At 38.4% G+C, this 23,225-nt stretch overlaps 1 protein-coding gene across 1 annotated transcript; it reads right to left on the bottom strand.

Moving 5' to 3' along the window:
- Positions 1-1,867: 1,867 nt before the first annotated feature.
- Positions 1,868-21,376, bottom strand: LOC149815095 (protein disulfide-isomerase-like). The gene is made up of 6 exons (XM_089990477.1): positions 21,264-21,376; positions 10,985-11,273; positions 3,617-3,694; positions 3,342-3,488; positions 2,250-2,354; positions 1,868-2,035 (listed from the first exon to the last, which is right to left on the bottom strand). Exons 1-6 carry the CDS (start codon positions 21,374-21,376, stop codon positions 1,868-1,870), a joined length of 900 nt encoding a protein of 299 aa, XP_089846603.1.
- Positions 21,377-23,225: the final 1,849 nt, after the last annotated feature.

The raw sequence follows: 23,225 nt of genomic DNA, 5'->3' as shown, positions 1-23,225 counted from the left end.
TGTAATTGTGGATGCTGGCAACTTTTGTCGGAATCACATAAAATTCTTTTTGTGTGGCTCATTTTTTCTTCTTGGTTTTTGTTTCTTTGATCTATCGATGGATTGACCTATTGAAAGTGCATTGCGACATTCACTAACAGTGTGGTGCTTTAAATTGACACATCAAAACACCATTTTCAGTCGCTTGGATGGAGCACGGAAGGCAGAGTGATAGTCTCAATGTCTAGGGTGTTACATAAGGTATCAACGGGTTTGATTTGGTTTGTACCCATGTGGAACCAGACCTAACCCTGATTTTCGGGGGTTCGAACTCGGGTTTAATTGGACCTACCATAAGAGAAACCATACCCGAACTCGATAAGAACTACATGAACTAGTCCCGGGCTATACCGGGTAAAATACTATTTTTTTTCATTTTTACATTGAAAAAATGAGGGTCTTAATCGAAACTTGGGTAGGGCTCAAGTCTGATATAAAATTTTACAAAATATACTCGGATCCATGTCTTAATCGAACCTTCGGGTCCGAACCCAGGTCTTAATCGGGTCTTCTTATTTGTCGTCATACACTCTTCAAGCCCATTAAGGTATGTTTGATGGCTTGTCCATGGTTGGACAAAATAAACAAAACATTGGTTATGTTCGTTCTGTAACAACTGTTCCAAGTCCAACGTTTGTTTGGACCGTACTCAAATGCTATGTTTCAAATGTCCGTTGTTTGATGATGATGTGCAAACAAGATAATGGGTTAAATTACTTCATTTTGGATCGTATGACCCGGTCCATCCACCATTTTACATGTTTTAATAAGTTTATTATGTTTTTTTGCCTGAATATAGATCCAATTATGAAATTATATTTAAAATCATGAATATTTGCCCTAAATATGGATTCAAAATTGGATTTTTGCTCCAAATATGGATTTCAAATGAGATTTTTGCCCCGAATATGGATTTTTGCTCCAAATAAAGATCTCAAATTGGATTTTTGCCCTGAATATTGATCTCTAATTGGATTTTTGCCCCAAATATGGATTTTTGTATCAAAATATGGATCTCGAATTGGATATTTGCCCTGAATATGTATTTTTGCCTCGAATATGGATCTCAAATTCGATTTTTGCCTTGAATATGGATCTCGAATTGGGTTTTTGCCCCAAATATAGATTATTGCCTCAAAATATGGATCTCGAATTGAATATTTGCCATGAATATGTATTTTTGCCTTGAATATGGATCTCAAATTGAATTTTGGCCCCAAATATGAATCTCAAATTAGATTTTTGCCTCAAATTTGGATCTCTAATTGGATTTTGCCCCGAATATGAACATCAAATTGGTTTTTGCCCCAAATCTGATTTTCAAATTAGTTTATAGCGACACAAGATTGCCATCAACAACATTTAGCCTTAATAACAAAGCAATCGTGAAAAAATCCATAATGCTAGAAATTATAAGTTTTATTAATCATCAAAGAAGTTGAAAATTAGTCAAATGAAAATATCTCTATCAAAAGCTTGGTACATCTTAACAATTGATAATGTTTGAAACAAGTAAACTTTTCAATGTTCGACAAACCAGAACCTTCTCTCTAACCTTAGAACTGTTCAATGAGCTCTCTAAGCAAAAGCTGCAGTAGATTAAGCTAAGTGCATATGAGATACCTTAAAAATTTGAGACAAATGAGCAAGCATTAAGCATTAAGTTCTACTTTGGCCTTGAGAAACTTCTCACCATCCATATTTTGTATGACGATAATTGATACTTGATCTTATTTAAGACCAAAGTACTATTTAAAGAAATTATCACTGTGTTCTATACAGGAAAAAAGCCACAACATAGAAATAGAGCATAGAATTGCGTATAATCTCAGAGAAACGTGATAAGAAGGATGACCACCTGAAAAGCCCCTTGACTAGTCTCAACATCACCAAGCAAGAAACTCCCACCCTTTCCTTTGTACTCCCCAGCAGTAGCATGATATTTAGACTTGAAACTCTTAGAATTTTGACTAGTGAAATTCATAAAGAGCATAGCCTGCCAATTCCAAAAGCCAAACATGTAGCAGATAATGAAGTTCACATGTTCTAAAACAAATCATACAAAAAATACCTGATTGCACTTATGCCCAAAAGATCCAGCAAATACTCAACATTGAGAAAATGGAAGAGAGAGAGAGAGAGATATGGTGATGATTAAAAAAACAATGGTACAGATATATAGGCAATGCAAATGGACAGGAAGTATAAACCTTTGATTCATCAACTGAAATGGGAAGATTCAGAAGATATTTCCCAAAGCGAGCAACCTCTATTTCCTCATCAGTAACAATCTTGAAATTACTTTTGTCCATTACCTGCAAAACAAAATCTACAAGTTGACATAAGTCACTTCATAACTAGGATAACATGAAAAATAAAAAAATCAACAACTTTAGTTAGACATGGCTCCAAAATAATCAAAAGCAACTTACTAAACATAGCTAATGACTTTTGAATTTTGACAAATGAAAAAATCTGGACTCTAAAGAAATAAAGGTTGATTAATGACTGGGACTTAGCACAAATTGACTTCCAACTAAGCCCATGAAACTTAAGTCTTATGTGGCTTGGCCAAGCAAAGCTACAAACGTGATCAAATCACCAGAGGCTTGGCTACTTGCCCAACTAGATCAAAACTCAAACTGAGACTCAGGTGACTAGGCTGTGTACTGGAAGGCCTAAGTGAGTCTACAATACCAAGTATGCCGGCCAAGAATTAATTGGGCCAATTAAGTATGCAGGCTAAGTTCCAAGTCAATTGCAACGCTAGATTCTGGAACCAAAATTCAAATTAGACACCATGAACTTCTAGTTCTCAAACCAAATTACAATAAGTAGCATGATCAAAAAAATCAAAGATCTCTAATAAATGATAAAAATCAAGGAGCAATTAGAGATATAGTCAACTAAGAAGGGGAGCTGGTCATGTAGTTTAAATTTCATGATGTATTACTTTAGAAAAGCCTACTAATGTATAAAAAAACTGCAAGAGCTCAACCACACCTACCACATGATGGAGAAATGCAAGTCCCCTGCAGCTCACACAGTCCATGCAAATTCAATTCATGACCATACAAAGTATCAAATAGCAAAATATCAGGGATATCAACTCCAGTTTGAATTATATTATCAAGAAAAGCTAGAAGAGACTTCAAGTACATTCAAAAGATCAAAATTGACACCAGCTAATACCAACATTAATCCTAAGTGAAATTCCAACAATAAACATTTTCTCATCCTTCATTTATATATCAAGGTCACGTGCAAGTCATACAAATTTCATATCATTGTAGCTAGAACACCTGAAAAGCCCCTTGACTAGTCTCAACATCACCAAGCAAGAAACTCCCACCCTTTCCTTTGTACTCCCCAGCAGTAGCATGATATTTAGACTTGAAACTCTCAAAATTTTGACTAGTGAAATTCATAAAGAGCATAGCCTGCCAATTCTAAAAGCCAGACATGTATTAGATAATGAAGTTCACATGTTTTAAAACAAATCATACACAAAAGGTTAAGCAACAACATCCACCTGAAAAAGATCTGATTGCACTTATGCAAGGAACTATAAACAAACCTTGGCAAGTGCTTGATATGACTCATTGCCTGAACTATTTGAATAGAAGCGAAGCCACTCTAATTCTTCACAAACCACCTAATGGGAAAAATAATATCATAATTTTTATTATTAAAAACATGTAACACACTTCCACCTATTAGATACCTAGAATAGCCATGAGAACAATATTGAATTATTCGCCAAGAAAGAAGCAACACCAATGCAATTCAAAGGCAGAATCACACAATAAAGTCTGTCAAAAATTAAACAAAACCTTATGAAATTTTCAACAGAATCATCCTTCGTATCAACACCATTAGTTGACAAAAAGGATTGGGTACTCCTTCCTAGTGCAACGAAGAATCCAAATATTGGTAAAAACATACAAGAAATACTGACTATATATGTCCCAATAAGGACAACCTGAATTCAACGATAAAATGAAGAAACAAGAACAAGATTTCCTCGGGAAAATCAAAATCTCTAACCTCAATAGTTTTACATGTTGTGAGTCTTGACCATATTCTTTCCCTATCAATAGCTCATTGCAGTTGTTTCTGCATAAGATCCACCCAGAAAGCTAACTCTTCAGTGTTCTTTTCTTTTTTCTCCCGACAAGCTCCAACTCTAGGACCAAAGTGGGCAAGAAATTCTATGTGGAGGCCTATTTTTCTCAGTCATAAGTTTGATCTACAGGAATAAAATCAACAAGCTTGCTCATAAGTCTGCCAACAACATCTGGTATAAGGGAGAAAAAGTGTGGGCCACTACGTGCATCTTGAAAATCGCTGGTTTCCTGCTTCTGCACATCACCCACAACCTCTGAACCTCCAACTCCCTTCAATACCTAGGCACCAACCCGACCCGTTTATTAAATGGGTAACCCAACATGACCCGCAACCCGTTTAATAAACGGGTTGGGTCAGGTAAACGGGTTGGCGGGCCGGGTTCGGGTAAACGGGTTGACCGCCTGCCTAACCCGTTTATTAAATGGGTCAGCCGGGTTGGCGGGTTGGCATACCTCTAACATGAACCTGACCCGTTTAATAAACGGGTTAGGCGGGTCAACCCATTTATTAAACGGGTTAGTTTAAGCCAAACTAGAACCCGCCTAAGAGGCGTGTTGGTAGGTCGGGTCAGGTTTTGCTACCCCTAGAGGTAAGGCTGTCAACTATGACCCAAACCTGACTCGAAGCATACCCTACTCAAGGATTGGTTAAAAAGAAGGGGTCTGATTGGGTCCGCCACGAGGGTACTGGCACCATAGGGGTTTGATTTAGTTCCTCGTTAAGAATTTGTTACTAGCACCCACGAAATTTGATCCAGTACCTTCATCTCAGCATCCTCACAACGACCTCGCTGGCCTTGGAGGGAACCCCGGTGGTGGTAATATCATTGGTTTTATTTTATTAAATATACGAAAAATGTTCTTATTATATGGAAAAATGTTTTTTTTTTCAAAATTTTCTATAATTTTTAAAAACCTCGCTATGTTATTTTAACCTTCGCATGTACAAATTTTCTTTAGATATGTGAGTTTTCTTTCAAATATATGCTTCAGTATTGCATTCAAGATCTTTACCAATCACTGATTTTTGAATAGAAAATGAAGGATTTTAGAAAAAATACAAAAAATAACAAATAAATTAGACAGAAATGCCTTTCCAACAACACATGATTTGATGAAAAATAATGAAAAGGACAACGAGATATAACCCCGACAATGTTTCTAAAATAGGATATAAATAGGCATAGTTGCACTTATCTTTATTATTTTATACTATTTTTTGACCACCTATGTAAAGAAACTAAAAAAAACAATAAAAAGAAAAAGATAAATTGGGGCAATAGTTTTTCAATGCCACAAAGATCACCTCGATCTGATGAGCAGTTGAAAAGAAAAATCTTCTAAAAAATAGAATACTCGGTTGTTCTTGTCTGCAGAGAATGTTCTTGTTCTAGTCTTAGAACTCAAAAACGAAAACCCTACGTTCTAGAAGGGTTTTTGGCTTTTACTCAAAATAGTAAAGTTATAAGCTTGTGTCTTAGTGTTTCAAAAACCGTAAAAACACAAGTTTTTGATATTGGATTAGAAAGATACAAATTTGAGAACACAAAATTGTTTTACAAAAAATATGTAAATATGCAAATTTTCTCGTATATATGCGAAGTTCCTCTTATATATATAGATGTTCTGCTAAACATGTGAATTTCTTCATATATATGTGAATTTTCTTAAATATACATGGATTTTCTAATATATGTGATTTTTTTCCTAATTATATGTGAAGTTCCTCCTACATATGCGGATTTCTCCAAAATATATGTGAAGTTCCTCTTATATATGCAAATATTTGTCTAAACATGTGAATTTCTTCATAAAATATGTGAATATGCGAATTGTCTCATATATAAGTGATTTTTCTCCTAAACATATGAATTTCATCATATATACGTGGATTTTCTCCTAAATATATGTGAAGCTCCTCATATACATGTGGATTTTCACTTAAACATGTGAATTTCCTCACATATATATATATATATATATATATATATATATATATATATATATATATATATATATATATATATATATTTCCTCCTAAATATATGTGAAGTTCCTCATATATATATATCGATTTTCTTTTAAACATGTGAATTTTCTTTTAAAATATGCGAATATAGAAATTTTCTCATATATAAGTGAATTTCATGCTAAATATATGTGAAGTTCCTCATATATGAACAGATTGCATATGTTGAGGAGGAAATCCGTATATATAAGAGGAACTTTGCATATATTTAGAAGAAAATTCATGTTTAACAGAAAATCTACGTATAAATAAAAAAATTTACATGTTTATGAGAAAATCTCTCTCTCTCTCTCTCTCTCTCTCTCTATATATATATATATATATATATATATATATATATATATATATGAAAATGTGAAGATACTAGACCCATCAATGACCAAATAGTACAAGATGGTTGTTTTAAAAAAAAATGATATTTTTTCAAAATTCTAACCTTACAAATGTGTTCTACGTACTTGTTTTTATAGAAATTGCATCTTGGATCATTTGATTCCGATGCGTGGATAGGTTTTATAAGGTTCTAGAATCAACGGTATATATTTTTGAAAAAAATTCCATCGAGTACGACATGGGGCAGGGATGTTAGGGATATATTACCATTGCTATATATATATATATAGTAAATTCGCATAATTTTTGCAAAACAGTTTTTGTTTTCAAACTATATTTATCTTATCTGACATCGTAAACTTGCATTTTTATAGTCGTTGAAAAGTTGAGACACAAACTTATAACTTTATTGTTTTGAGTTAGAATTGAAAACCCCTTTAGAGTTCTCCTTTTTAGAGTTTTAAGACAAAAACAAAAACATGCTTTGCAGATAGAAACAACCAAACATTCTACCTTTTAGAGAACGTTTCTTTTCAACCGCTCATTAGATAAAGGTAATCTTAGTGGTGTTGAAAAGCTAACGCCTCGATCTATATTTTTTCTTTATTATTTTTTGCAGATTGTTGGCGCAGATGGCCAAAAAATAGTATAAAATAATCAAAATAGGTGCAATCTTGCTTGTTCATCTCCTATTTTAGAAACGATGTTAGGGATGTATCTCATCACTCATTCATCATTTTCAAGCGAATAAGGTGTTATTGGAAAGACATTTCTGTTTAATTTCTTTATTTTTTTGTATTTTTTCAAAATCCTTTATTTTTTTGGTTGAAAACTAGTGACAAAGTATGTTAAATATCTTGAATACAATACTTTGACACATTTCGAAAGAAATTCACCTATCTAGAGAAAATTCACACATGTGAAGGTTAAAATGATTCTTTTATATCTGAATATTTGTGGTTTTGTTTATCGAGTGGATTTTTGTTAATTATGGAGTCTTTAGATAAACACGTCATTTTTATCACGATAATTTTCGATAAAATATATACCCTTATGCCTCTCAAAATAAAGGTTTAAAATTGAAATATCATTGGTTTTATTCTATAAAATATATGCACCTTTTTTTTACACCAGCCAGCTCGTCTAGCTCAAGGCCAAACTTGAGGTCGGCTCTATTCTACTAATCTAGGTACGAACACAAGCACGAATTCGAACACCTAATGGTAAATGGCTTGAGCATAAACACTTTGTGTTCGATTAGTTTGATTGATTTTCCAACCCTACCTTTCAATAAGGGTGAATATTAGGCCCGATGCTCGAGGGGCTGTACGGTATCCCGCCCATTATGGGTCGAGCCCAGGATGAAAAATGCAACTCAGGCCAGATTAAACTCAGAGTAGGTCTAGCTCATTTAAGTAATCGGCCTCGAAATATGCCAAACTCATATGTAAAATACACGGCCCAATAGGCTCAGCCTGTTAGCTAAGTGAGGCTTAAAGGACCTAGCCCCAACTCAACCCAAGCCCATTATAACAGGGTTGGGCTAAGCTCAAGTCAGGATATGGGTCGGCCCCATCAAGCCCTAATAAAATTGGGCCAGGCCGGCCTGATGTCCACCCTACCTTTCAACACCACTTCTCAAAAATAGAAAAAAATAAATGTATCAGCAAATGATAGACCAAAATTTTCAAGTTGAAACAGATTGGCATTAGGGTACGGATTAAGATAATCCTCCTCATACTAGTTGACGCTTGTCTCATTTTTCAATCCTTCTATTTGGTATTGATGAGGTAGCACATCTTTACACGGGCCAATATGAACTTCCCCTACTTTATAAACCAAACCATTGCCCATCAAATCTTGGTTTGATAAACTTATTATTTTGTGTTCTAAAGATTGGTCAATTACCATTTATTTTAAAAGTAAAGATGTTACTCGTTTCAAAGCTTTGAAAATGATATTGTGAAAATGACATGAGTACGGTTCTAGCCTAAAAAAAAAGGCGATGGAAGAGTAAACAAATGCAAAATGAAGTCAAATGGTCTTTTTTTCCTTGTGCTGCGGTATAATATATAATAAGTGGACCACTTTGGAATAATAAAAAAGGAACTTTTAGAGCGAGCTCATCCTCTTATCACCCATAGTATGCAAAAGTGAATGATATTGGACACATATTTAGTTTCCAATAAGACCCTTATAATTCATGAATATTTGGTACGGTAGGTTGGCCAGGTTTAGAAGATAAAAAAAAAAAATTGGAAAAAATTCATTTAGGTACAAACTTTTTTGCCCCTAAATGCAAGAATGCATCATTTTTTTTTTTTAATTTCCCGATATAAGATTCAGGTTTACTGAAACTGCCCAATAAAAACCACAGGTTAACTGCCGACATCTTGGAAAAATTTATTTTTTCCAGTTCTTTATATTGCCCTTTGAAGTGGAAGCATACTTATTTATCCTTAGAAAGGACATGGAAAAACATTTAGTCTTTTGAGGGCATTATTGATATTTAATTCATCTTAACAGAAATTTAACTTGAGTTAATCTCCAATGGAAAGAGTAGATATTTCTTTAGCAGTTTACAGAAAAAAGACAGAAAGTCCATAAGAAATTTCAAAATTTTGAATATTTTTTTGGGATTAAGGGTAAAAGAATGGCTTGATCTGAAAAGCACGATCCAAGGCTTGATCTTAGCAAATACACCATGCATGCTGAAGACATGTTAAATTGAGTCTATACAACTTGAACCTATGATTTCTGGCTCATTAGTTCCTTACCTTTATTATTAGCAAATATTCTCTCTCTCTCTCTCTCTCTCTCTCTCTCTATATATATATATATATATATATATATATATATATATATATATATATATATATATGAAGCATACACTTATGAACTCTTCTCTTAGTATATAACTTTGATAGAGATAATCATTCACCTACCCATAGAATACAAAAGAAATTATGGTTCTTAAAAAAGCTTCCAATGATATGACACCCACCTAATTGAGGAATACTGGGTACTTTTGGATTGATTGTGATCAAAAGACCTACAAAATTAATTGCACAATTTTGATATATCATATAACTTGTTAAACAATTTACGACTTGCAAACCAACGGAGGCTAGACTTGTCTGTCCGAACAGTTAGTGCACGTCACCTTGTGTTGCAAGTTCAAAACCCGGTTGATTAATAACTGGTGGGGGTCTGCCTAACCCCAGCTTGCCTTTCAGAAAAAATAAAAATGTTGCAACTTGCAACCATATCTTATCTTTTGGATCAGATACTTCATTCATAAATTGGATGTTCTGTCCTCACGGCGTTTGTCTCATGAATCAAACACACCCTCAAGGAACTCAATCGTCCTTTCACTAACATCCCCGCATATATGTAAAAACTTCAGGTGCTCCATTCCTGTCTGAAGGGAACGTCTTAACCCTGCTTTCATCCATGAGGTGGGGGACAACTAAAGCCAACCCACCTAGCCAAGTGCACGGAGCCCTCGTGTCCCATGGATACATGATTAAAGTGATCAAAAGTTAGTTTTACCTCACAGGGAGCCGGGCCCATTAAGTGACCCGGTTCTCATTAAAAAAAAAATGAATCACAATCTCATGCTACACAAATCAATCGAGATTATATAACTATATAATTTAGTCTAATCAAGCATGCTGATCCATGGTGCTTGTTCAAGATATTGATTTATGTTAGGATCATACAGAAAGCATAAAAGCTAAAGCAATCTAATATTGTCAATGGTCCTTCTTCTTGCAATTTGTTCATCCATCATCCATAACCATCACCCCTATCGAGTTCATACACATTCTCAGGGTATGACTAACAACAAATTTCTTGACACCAATGTTGGATTAACCACCACGATTAACGTGGTGGTTATCCACAATGTGGATACATCCCCATTGAGGGGTGATTCTGCCGATAAATCAGCATGAGATAAAGGGGAATGGTGCATAACTGTTCCCACCTTATGCATATAAGTACAGGGTATCATGAGCGACCCTGTGTGTGGAAAAGGAGATCGAAGGTCTACTCACCGACTGCATCTGGTAGCCTGGGCTCGTGAAGGGCAGCAGTCCGGCTGAGCAAAAATTCCGGCGATCAACTCCGGCGACCTCCGACCTCCGTAAATGGCAGCATCAGGTACGCTGTCTATATTTTTTTGTTTTTGTTTTTGCAGGGCCACCGCTCTACAGGGATGCCGGAAGTCTGCGGCCTCGCCGGAAGAAAAACCCCGCCGGACTCCTACATTGGGTTATGGGCCCACACCCCGCTTCCGCCGCGGGGTGTGCTCCGGTTTTGACCAAAAACGCAGGTCACCGTGGGGTGACCCTGCTGCTGGTCACCGGCGCCTGTCGCCGGCACCGGTGCCTGTCGCCGGCATCGGCGACTGTCGCCGTTGGGCGACAATATATATATAAAAAAAAATACTTACCTCTGGTTTTTGAGGGTTTTTCCTGTCGGCGAGGATCCCGCCGGCATCTTCTTCTTCATCCGCCATTAGGAGGCTGCGGGAGCTGTCGCCGGCGATTTTTTGAGTCGCCGGATTTCTGAAATCTTCTGCGGCATTGGTTTTGGCCGGCGGATGGATGCTTTCGCCGAAGAAGGGCGCCATCTGATGGCAGCGTTGGTCGCCGGCGGATGGCGGCGTTGGTCGCCGGTGGACGACGACATTGATCACCGGCAGGCGCCGGCGTTGGTTGCCGGCAGGCGGCGGCAACACCCTGCAACAAATGAAAAGGGTCGAATTAGGGTTTTCTGAACCCTAATTCGATCTTATCATTTTTGTTTTGTTTTTCGGGTCGGGTTCATTTTTTGAACCGGACCCGCTCACCCGAATCCGATCCATAAGGTGATTCGGATCAGATCAGGGATTCGGGTGGGGACCCGCTCGGGTCCGACCTGGATAAGGTAAACCCGGATCCAGCGGTTACCGGGTCCGACTCGGATCCAATTTGAGCCAGGTTAGACCCGGATCCGGTTTGTACCGGGTCCGCCTCGGATTCGGTTATAACCGGGTCCGACCCGGATCCGGTCAGTACCGGGTCTGACCCGGATCCGGTCAGTACCGGGTTTGACCCGAATCCGGCCAGTACCGGGTCTGACCCGGATCCAGAAGCAACCGGGTCCGACCCGGATCTGGATAACCCCAGGTCTGACCCGGATCCAGTTAGCAGTCGGGTCTGACCCGGATCCAGAAGGGTCCAGGCACTATTTGGCCTGAACCGGATCAGGGACTGACTCAGTCCCCTTCCGGGACCGGTTCAGAGTCGTTTTTGACCGGTTCCTTCCAGTTTCTCACCGGTTCCGAGATGCTAAGACCCTGTTTTCTTAAATATAAGAAAATATAGGGGTTTTGGCATACGGTTATAGGGTTTTAATGAACTTTTGTTCATATTTGACCCGATTCATAAGGTTCAGAACCGGTTCGGACCCTTGGATGACCGGTTTGGGGCTGTTTCAGACCGGTTCAGAGTGCTTTAAGACCGGTTCGTGAAACATATGACTGATTCATTCAGTTTAAGAACCATTTCGAGGGTCATATGTCTAGTCCATTCGGTTTACGGACTATTTTAAGATATAATTTTGCATATTAGCATTAAGGATAGTTAATTGAATCAGTGTTTTCATGTCACCAAAGTGACTGAATACACGTGAGTCATAAATGAATTTTATACTATCATACAGTTCCTAAGCCAATATGCACATTGTACTTATATTCATGAAACGATAGACGACCCAAAGGTAGTTTTATCGTGTTTGGAATTTAAGTAGGGTAGAATAAGGTAAATATGTCGAGATACATCACACATGTGTATCCAAAGATACCTTGTGTTGATGGTCTATCTTCACAATAACCTTAGTTTTACCGAATATGGTCGGTAGGCGAAGTGGTTTCGCATGTCGGAGCTCTTACCAAAGTTGGACTCCGATGACCCCCTTCACTCGCCTGAAAAGAAGCATATCAAGGGCCTTTATTATTTTGCTTTTTCCACTAAAGTTTTAGTCTCATATGAATGTTTCTTGATACTTGTCTTTTGTCATGCAGTTTCTAGTTTTGTGATTTTAGATGGCTCTAGCTCTATACCTTTTCTAGATGGATCCAATTTTAGTGATTGGAAAGAAACTGTTTTATTTGCATTAGGGTATATGGATCTAGATCTGGCCCTAAGGATAGATGAACCCGCTGCCCTCACTGATCAGAGTACTGTTGATCAAAAGATTGTTTTTGAGAAGTGGGAGCGCTCGAATAGACTTAGCTTGTTGCTTTTGCAATCTAAAGTAGCTAAGAACATTCAGAGTGCTATCCCACAATGCAGAACAGTGAGGGAATTCATGAATGCCATTGAGGCACAATTTGTGAGTTCAAACAAGGCCAGAGCCAGTACCCTGATGTCAAAACTGATATCTATGAAATATACTGGAGGGGGAAACATTCGCCAGCACATTTTGGAGATGAGAAACATAGCGTCTCAGCTGAATGACATAAAGCTCATCATCTCTGATTCTTTCCTAGTGCATTTAGTTCTAACGTCTTTACCCTTGGAATACAGACCTTTCAAAATCTCGTACAACTCATGTCCAAGTGTGTTGAAGAAAAAGAGAGGATGAAAGGTGAGAATGTGCAAAGTGCACATATGGCTTCTCATACGTCCAAGGTAGGACCAATTAAGAATGCATTTAAGAGAAATGCTAGGAAGAAGCCAACTGGGGATAAGTCATCCCAAGATAAGCAATCCAACTCTGCTCCCATAAAGTGCTTCTTTTGCAAGAAGAAGGGACACATAAAGGCAGATTGCATAAAGTACAAGAAGTGGTTGGAAAAGAGAGGTAATTTGTCATTTATTTCTCATGAATGTAATTTATTACAAATTCCTGAAAATAGCTGGTGGATTGATTCTGGTGCTACTGTTCATATTTTCAACTGTCTACAGTTGTTCCTGAGCAGAAGGGAACCAACAATGCATGAGAAAAGCATCTATTCGGGAAACAAGATGCGTTCACATGTGAAGGGTGTTGGAACCTGTAGGATTACTCTGGATACGGGCGTAGTTTTAGATCTTCATGATGTCTTTTATATTCCATCGTATAGTAGAAACTTAATTTCAATTTCAAAGCTGGATAAATTTGGATATTGTTTTAAGTTTGAAAATTCCAAATTGTTCATATTCAGAAATTCAATTGAAATTGGTTCTGCATCTGTTTATGATGGTTTATATAGATTGAATATGAAGATCCAAACTCAGGAGTCTTTGACTTCTGAATACGCATTGGTTGAAAATAAACGTAGCATGACAGATAATAAATCTTACATGCTTTGGCATCGAAGGTTGGGTCATATCTCTGAAAAAAGAATAAAGAGACTGGTAAATGAAGGGATCTTGTAATCTCTAGATTTTACTGACAATGACCCATGTGTTGATTGCATAAAGGCTAAGCATACAAACACATATAAAGAGGGTGCCAAACGCAGTAGTGAGATATTAGAAATAGTCCATACGGATGTATGTGGACCATTTTCCCCCTGTTATACAGGCGAAAAATATTTCGTCACCTTTATTGATGACTATTCTCGGTATATGTATCTCTACTTGATTTTCGAAAAATCTGATGTTTTTCAGATGTTTAAGGAATTTAAAAAAGAAGTAGAGAAACAAATCGATAAGGTTATTAAAATAGTCAGGTCTGATAGAGGTGGCGAATATTATGGTAGATTTACTGAGATGGGGCAAAGGGAAGGACTATTAGCGCGATTTCTTAAAGAGGAAGGCATTGTGCCTCAATATACCATGCCTGGTAGTGCCTATCAGAATGGTGTAGCTGAAAGGAGAAATTGTACGCTTAAAGAAATGGTCAGGGATATGTTGAATTATTCAACACTTCCCATAAAGTTGTGGGGTGAAGCCTTAAGGACAGCTGTGCATATTTTGAATAAGGTTCCTACGAAATCTGTGCCTAAAACTCCTTACGAGCTGTGGACAGGTAGGAAACCATCACTGTCTTATATGCACATATGGGGATGTCCTGCAGAGGCTAAACTGTATAACCCCCACATTAAAGCCTTTGATCCAAGAACAACCAGTGGATATTTCATTGGTTATCCAGAAAGATCAAAAGGGTACAAGTTTTATTGCCCATCTCACTCACCACAGATTGTTGAAACGGATAAGGCTAAATTCCTAGAAGATGGTTCAGTAGGATTAAGTGCACTTCAAACCATTGATTTTGAGGAAATACAGGATCCAGTTTCATCACCTGTTAAGAAAAACATTGAAAGATAACACATTGTTATTCCTAATGATGGTGTGGTTGATCATTCAATTGTTAATGCATAAATCCAAAGTGAACCTATTGTGGACAATGCGGAAGAGCACGAGCAGGATGATCAGGTTTCATCTGAGCCTGAGGAACGACCTGTTTGGAGATCCACAAGGATTAGGAGATCTGCCATACATCCTGATTATGTGGTGTACCTTCAGGAGCCTGGTGATTTCATAGATATGGATGACGACCCGTTGACTTTTATGGAAGCTGTTGAAAGCAAACAATCTTTGCACTGGATTGAAGCCATGAAAGAAGAGTTAGACTCTATGGCTAAAAATCAAGTGTGGAATCTTGTCACGTTACCTAAAGGAGTAAAGCCCGTAGGGTGTAAATGGGTCTTTAAGACCAAGAAAGACTCCAAAGGTAACATAGAGAGACATAAAGCAAGATTGATTGCTAAAAGATTCACCCAGATGGAGGGCATTGACTATAATGAGACATTTTCTTCTGTCTTAACTAAGGAGTCAATGAGGATTATTCTGGCCCTCGTAGCTCATTATCACTTAGAGCTACATCAGATGGATGTGAAAACAACGTTCCTCAACGGGGATCTGAATGAAGAGGTATACATGGAACAACCTCTTGGTTTCTCTGAAAATGATCATTTGGTTTGTAAGCTTAACAAATCAATATATGGACTTAAACAGGCCTCCCGACAATGGTATATTAAATTTTCCCAAGTCATTGTGACTTTCGGGTTTACAGAAAACATTATTGATCCATGTATATACCTTAAGGAAAGTGGGAGTAAGTTCATTATATTGATGTTGTATGTGGATGATATCTTACTTGCAACCAACGATATGAAGTTACTTTCAGAGACAAAACAGTTTCTTGCATCACATTTTGATATGAAAGATATGGGTGAGGCTGCTTATGTTCTTGACATTGAGATTCGTCGAGACCGAGCAAAAGGGTTTCTAGGCCTCTCCCAAAGATCCTATATAGAAAAGGTGTTAAAGCGATATGGGATGGAGAATTGTTCTCCTACTTCTACACCCATATCAAAAGGTGACAAGCTGAGCCTAAAGGATTGTCTACAGAACGATATTGACAAAGCACAGATGAGTGCTTATCCATATGCATCAGTTGTTGGTAGCTTGCATTATGCGCAAACATGTTCTCGACCAGATATTTCTTTTGCAGTAGGGGTACTTGGCAGATTTCAGTCTAATCCAGGTTTACCCCATTGGAAGGCTGCCAAGAAAGTCTTGCGGTACTTGCAAGGGACAAAAGACTATATGTTAACGTATCATAAAGTTGATCACCTCAAAGTCATTGGCTACTCAGATGCGGATTTAGGAGGATGCCTTGATAGTAGAAAGTCTACTACTGCGTACGTCTTCTTACTTGCTGGGGGAGCGATCTCTTGGAGGAGTGGAAAGCAGACGACCACTGCTACCCACACCATGAAGGCAGAATTCATTACATTGTACGAGACTACTTCACAGACTATATGGTTAAAGAACTTCATATCACAGTTAATGGTGGTCGATTCCATTGGGAAGCCACTGAAGGTCTACTGTGATAATGAAGCTGCGGTGTCCTTTTCAAACAACAACAAAAGTACTACGTCATGCAAGCATATGGAATTAAAGTATTTTGTTGTTAAAGAAAGGACGAAGAATCATTTAGTGCATATTGTCAATATTGGTACCAAAGAGATGATCGTTGATCCTCTTACTAAAGGGCTAGCACCGGGATTATATTCCGAACATGTAATGAGGATGAGATTGTTAAACTCTTTTTGACATATGCATATAAATAAAGTGATCACTTTCAATCATTTGATTCTCATTATGGTTGTTGTTAATCTCATAAGGATTAGAGATTCAACTAAGGACCTTTAGAATAGAATATAAAGGCCATTCTATTCATCAAGTTATTTCCATAAGGTTTTCTGGTTAAAAAGATTTATCGCCGGATCAAGTGGGAGAATGTTGGATTAACCACCATGATTAACGTGGTGGTTATCCACAATGTGGATGCATCCCCATTGAGGGGTGATCCTGCCGATAAATCAGCATGAGATAAAGGGGAACGGTGCATAACTGTTCCCACCTTATGCATATAAGTACAGGGTATCATGAGCGACCCTGTGTGTGGAAAAGGAGATCGAAGGTCTACTCACCGACTGCATCTGGTAGCCTGGGCTCGTGAAGAGCAGCAGTCCGGCTGAGCAGAAATTCTGGCGATCAACTCCGGCGACCTCCGACCTCCGTAAATGGCAGCATCAGGTACACTGTCTATATTTTTTTGTTTTTGTTTTTGCAGGGCCACCGCTCTACAGGGATGCCGGAAGTCTGCGGCCTCGTCGGAAGAAAAATCCCGCCGGACTCCTACAACCAAATGATGCATCATATTGACCAAAGGTTGTTTCACAGGGTCACGCCACGCCATTTTGGTGGTGTTTCACTGTTGACACCGTCTGACATGCACGAACACGGTGACATGCAAGTCTGCCTCTGTACTTGTATTTGGATATTGTGCACATGATGTCAAGTTTTCATTATATCAATTGTGTGCATGTGTACTTCAAAAAAAAAATTGTGTGCATGTTGACAAGTGTTGCAGCTATTGGGCTTGTATTCTAGTGCGAATGGGCTGCTTTGGTCGTGACAGAGTATAGAAAGACAAACCTTTGGATTGGTTTCTCAGTGAAATGTAATGAATGTAATTGGTAGGGGTATGTTGGATCGTGGTAGGGATCCAATGTGTTCATTGGGTCTTACACATGAAACCCATAAGTCATATGTTGGATTTATTATTGGATCCAAAGTTCGATCCGTGTATTGGATCAAAAATATGAATCTTTGTATCATATCTAGAGTTTATTATTAGATCTTTTAAGAAAATCCAATGACTGAAAATCTTATGGCCCACTTAGGCAGTGGTACCTTGAAATGTGAGCCACTAAAATAGTATTGGACCCACAACACATTGGATTCCCGGTATGTTTGGGAATCCAAAGCGACAGTTATAGTTGGGATTGCGAACAACTACTCCAAGTGAGGTTATATATTTCCATCACTTGCACATACAACGGCATCCTACAATGTGCTTATCCTCTTGACATAGGCGGTTTCCCGGTATTCCTCGATCTCCCATTATTTTTTCTCTATTCTCTCATCACACACTATGCACACCACTGATCCCTGAATTCCAATAGTGGTATCAGAGCTACGGTTTCAGTGTGCACAGTAACTCAATGGATATCACCATATGAAGATCAACACAAACACAACCCTCTTCGAAAAACCCAGGAATTGCTGAGCTCGTCCAGCTGCAAAAAACGACAACAAATGAGAGAGACGCGATAGTTGGAGAGAGGTTGTTGTAGAGGGGAGTTCAGAGTCAAAAAGGCTTGTTGATTGAATGATTGTGTAGTTCTTACTATCAGGGGCGAAGAAAAAAAAAATAGCGGTTCATACCCTATCAGACGACTAAGCTTCACTAATCGAAAAGGCAAACCTAAAAAAGAAAACAAAAAAAGAGAGGAACGGTCGTGGCGGTCAGTCAACCAGTTGTTCTAGATCTGGGTCGTGGTCATCAAAGTGGATTGGATCTTGGTGGGGATCTAATCCGAGTGCAGGGAAGTTGTTGGTGTTGTTGACAAAGGTGAAGCGAAAGAAGCTGACGATGTTCACCGAATCAAGCAATTGCTCACCGAAAGCGACAAATCTGCCCCCGCCCCCCTGGTTGCCAAACTGAAACACCATGGTGGGCACCTTCATCATATCCTGGCCTCTTAGTTCGTAGCACGTGTCAAAGAGCGAGAATCCAACGACAATGTGATTCAGGTGTGTGGTCCCCACCCAAAAACCATTCTGCATTGCAGAGTAGCCGGCTGGACCAAGCGGGTGACAAAGTCGAAAAGCAATCAACATTACTTAAAAGTGAAACTCAACAAAGCATTGAGTCCCACAGGCACAAACACAACAACAAAACATGAAAACACCATTTACACAAAAACAGAAAAACCCGAACACAAAAAAAAAACTCATCAAGGACCACAGACATCTAGATGAGGATCGATTGGAGGCAGAAACAGGTCTTTGAGATATATGCGTAAGATAGCATACACATCAGCCAAGACTCTATGAGTCAAACAGTTAAGGTTGAACGGGACATCTCGAAAAGTAACATCATTTCTGGTCATCCATATGAACCACCACATTGTAAATAACCAAACTCTCCAAATAGTCCTTCACTTCTTTTCGCATCTAATTATAGCAGAGCCGAGGATAAGATCTAACGCAAAGCAACCCTCCCACACAACAACTGATGGAGCCCTCCAAGTTATAGAAAACAGTTCTTGAAACACTTCACACGACCAAAAAAGATGTGTGGTTTCTTTAGCCTGTCGACAAAGCTCACACCAACTGGAAAATTGAAACCCCATCCTCTTGATATTGTTATGGGTTTGTATTCGATCATGAAAAATCAACCAAGTCAATACCTTGGTCCTCAGAGATGGTCCCTTCGCCCATAAAGCATTTTTTGAGATCCAGTTCGGACTTGGAGGTAAAAGAGAACGATAGACCTTGTGGAGTTGGAAAACTCCCGCATTTGAGATTGCCCATTGAAGCCAAGATCTGTCTACCCCCACGTCCAAATCCCTATCAAGAAACAAACACAATGCCTTAAACCACATTTTCCTCAAATATGATGTGTATAGTCCACGAACCCCCCGACAAACAATAAGCGAATCAATTAAACCATATTTCAGTCAGAGAAAGTTTGCACATGCATCCTGTGAAGTATGAGCCAACCAACACTGCTTCATAGCCAATGCCACACTCCTTTTACACAAAGCAAAAATTCCTAAGCCATCCATAGTCCTTGACATAACGATGGAGTCCCATCCCACCAAGTGCCTCTTATAAGGTCCATTTACACCACGTCACAAAAAACTTGACAGGACGCGCTTAAGCTGTTGCTCAACGTTGACTGGCATGACACAAACCGACATAAAGAATTCCAAAATCACTGACAAAACATGCCTGATCAAAGTAATCCTGCTTGCAAGAGACAAATATCTGGCATGCCAAGACTGAAGCTTATGACACACCTTGTCAACAACCGGTGCCCATGATGTTTTAGAGGTTGACTTGACTTGTAGGGGGAGCCGCAAGTACTTGATCGACAACGACCCTAAAGCGCAGTTGAAAATTTTTTCTACTGCGTTTTGACTGGTCGGATTGCCATTCAAAAGCGTGACCAAACACTTATTTTCATTGAGCCTCAGCCCGAACAAAGCTGCAAAAAACATAAGAATAAGCCTTACATGAAGTATCTGCTGCAGTGAAGCCCTTTCAAAGACTAGCATAGCATCTGCATATTGTATAATATGTCCAGAAAAACCTTGAATATCCAACGACTGTACAAAACCCCTTGTTTGAGCGTGTCTAAGAACCATCACAAGTCCTTCTGCCACTATATTAAACAAAAACAGAGACAACAGACATCCCTATCGTAGGTCATGCCATAATGAAAATTGTTCACCCTTTACCCTGCTAATGGACACCATGACTTGTGCATTGGTAAGGAGCTCTGACACCCATCTGAAAAAATGGTTGCCGAATCCCATGTGATTCACCACTTGCAAAAGAAAAGGCCAATACACAAAATCATATGCTTTATTAAAGTCAAGCTTCAACACGAAGTAAGGAGTACGACTCGCGTGCATGAAATGAATGACCTCTGAAGCCGAGATATATGATTGCTGAACTCGCCTATTTGGAATAAAAGCAAACTGAAAATCAGAAAATAGATTAGATGCCATCAATTTTAGTCTTGATGCTAAGACCTTTGCGACTATACGATATAAGGCTCCCATTATGGAAATGGGACAGAAGCGCATAATATTTATGGCGACGCTTTCTTTTAGAATAAGGGAGATTAATTCGACATGACATTGTCTAGGCAGTCTAGAGTTACGATGAAACTCATTAAACACTGTACACAAATCACTCTTCACTACTCTCAAAAAAACTTTGAAAAAATCTACAGGGAAACCATCTACTCCTGGTGCCTTCCAACCCGACAAATCTTTAATTGCATTCATGATTTCTTTTTTTGAAAGCCTACGTTGCAAGGTTAAGACCTGATCCGGTTGAAGAGAAGGAAATAACTCATGCCCAATATTACCCCCCATATTTGGAAAAATAGAATAAAGCTTCTCGAAATAGTTAGAGACCGCCGACACAAGATTCTACCCTTCCCACAACACCCTGTCAATTATGATTGATTGAAGGATATTTTGTCTAAACCGATCAGAAGCAAATGAATGAAAAAAATGAGTATTTTCATCCCCTGTCGCCAACCATTTCACCCGAGCACGCTGCTTTCATTTCAACTCATCTTTTATCCTCCAACGTTTCAATAACGTCGTCCGATCAGCAAGTCTGTTTTGCAACCCCTTCAACTGCTCGTCCGACAATCCTTTTGTGGAAGATAATAGGGTGAACAATGATGAGATCTCTACCTCCCATTCAGCCATCTCATGAACCTTACTCACAGACCGCCTTTGCAACCAAAGTTTAATATCCTTAGCTAGGCGCAAAAGCTTCTTTTGATATCAGATAGCAGTCATGTCTTCATGATCCCTCGAAGTCCACGACCCCTCAACCACTGAATGAAACTTTGGTTCAGTTAACCACCACTGCTTGAAAGAAAATCGATGAACTGATCTAAAACCTCCTTCTCATTGCACGATCACCTGACCATGGTCAGACAGAGTTGGGAAAATAATCCACCCCTTTATATCTGGGATGATTTCGAGGAATCCAGTTGAAATTAAGACTCTATCTAGCACCCTACAACATGGTCTTGCCCGTCGGTTAGACCAAGTAAACCTTTTTCTAGACAGAGGTGCCATTGATGGTGGAGGAACCCCCTCTCTCAATCGAATTTGTTGCTTGTGCCAATGGTGGCAGAGACCTCATCGTGGACATTGGAGTCAAGGGTGGAGGAACCACTCCTCTCTGTCGAGTGGACGTTGCCAGAGGATGGTTGTGCTACCGAAAGTGCGGCGACGCTCGTGGAGCAGGGTGGCTTCCTGACATTGAATCAAATGGTTGTTGTCAGAGATGGAGATGGAGGAGACTTGTTGGAGGTGGTGGTGCTCGGGTGAAGGGCAATGAAGTTGTCATCTAGTAGTGGAGCTTCGACGAGAGGCAAAATATTAGAGGGCAGGGGAGATGGTAGAGACCCCTCCAACAGATGGGTGTGTTCTGCGTGTGCCAGATGGTTGCCAAAAATCATGGTGGCTATCGCAAAGGATACAACGAAAAGAAAAAAAACACAAAATAAGAAAAGAGGGGTTAGGGTTCGAAAGAATCGAGAAACTCAATTCTTTCAGCCTTATATGTTTTTTTAGTTGAAATTATGTACCAGTCCTTTTTTTTTGTAATCTTGGTTGTATCCTTTTATTAAAATTAATTTATGGATCTACCCATACTCTTTCTGCATAACTCATTATTTTAGTTGTGCCTTCTGTTTTCAAAATAGAGGTTCTGTTTTTGGGTAATTTCAGAAACAAACATGTCCTCTAGAAAATATCAGAGTCAGGGTTGCAATTTGAAAATTTTCTTATAATTGCTCTAGAACTTTTTTGAAATTACAGAAAAACACCTGAGACATGGTTATAGTTTCTGTTGTGTTCAGAACAACCCTTAGACTTTCTGAAATTACAGAAAACCACATAGACTTTCTGTTTAACTAAGTAAGTTTTTAATATTCTAGTTCTGATTTATTGTTTTTGCTCTTACTTTTATGATTTTATAGAAAAGTGTTCCAAGTTTACTGAAAACCTTCCAGTGCGTTATCCAGACAAGTTTTGATCTATTATTTGGATCATGGATTATTTTTCATGAGTTCAATATTTGAATAAGGTAATATCCATAAAATTTATATATATATATTACTTTCTTGTAATCCAAAAACTCATGATTGATTTGGTTTTATTGGATCTAGTTATAATTTTGATTGGATCTCTACCCTCGTATGAGAGAGGTAGATTTTTTAGCATGCATTTATATTAGATCTTGAAATATTGTATGTAATTGAAGATTATTTTTTGATATGTTTTGTCAGTTAATTCTTGTTTTGGATCATATTAATATATGCATCTGGTATGGCTTTGTAGTGATCCAGTTTTTATGATGAATCGAGTTTAACTGGACTATGGATCCATTAGATCTCATGTTTGGATCAATATTAGATCTGATCAGTATTAGATCAGATGTTTGGATCTTGTAAGGTGATATAGACCTGGTTAAATCCGGTAAAACATTTTGAATTTAGTTGAAGCTAAATGGATTTAAATAGATCCAGTCAAATATTTTTGG

Source organism: Nuphar pumila, chromosome 15 (assembly GCF_984573655.1).
Source record: "Nuphar pumila chromosome 15, dmNupPumi1.hap1.1, whole genome shotgun sequence".
NCBI lineage: Eukaryota > Viridiplantae > Streptophyta > Magnoliopsida > Nymphaeales > Nymphaeaceae > Nuphar > Nuphar pumila.
The sequence above is the reverse complement of the archived record's forward strand: the minus strand, read 5'-3'. Positions and strand labels throughout refer to the sequence as shown.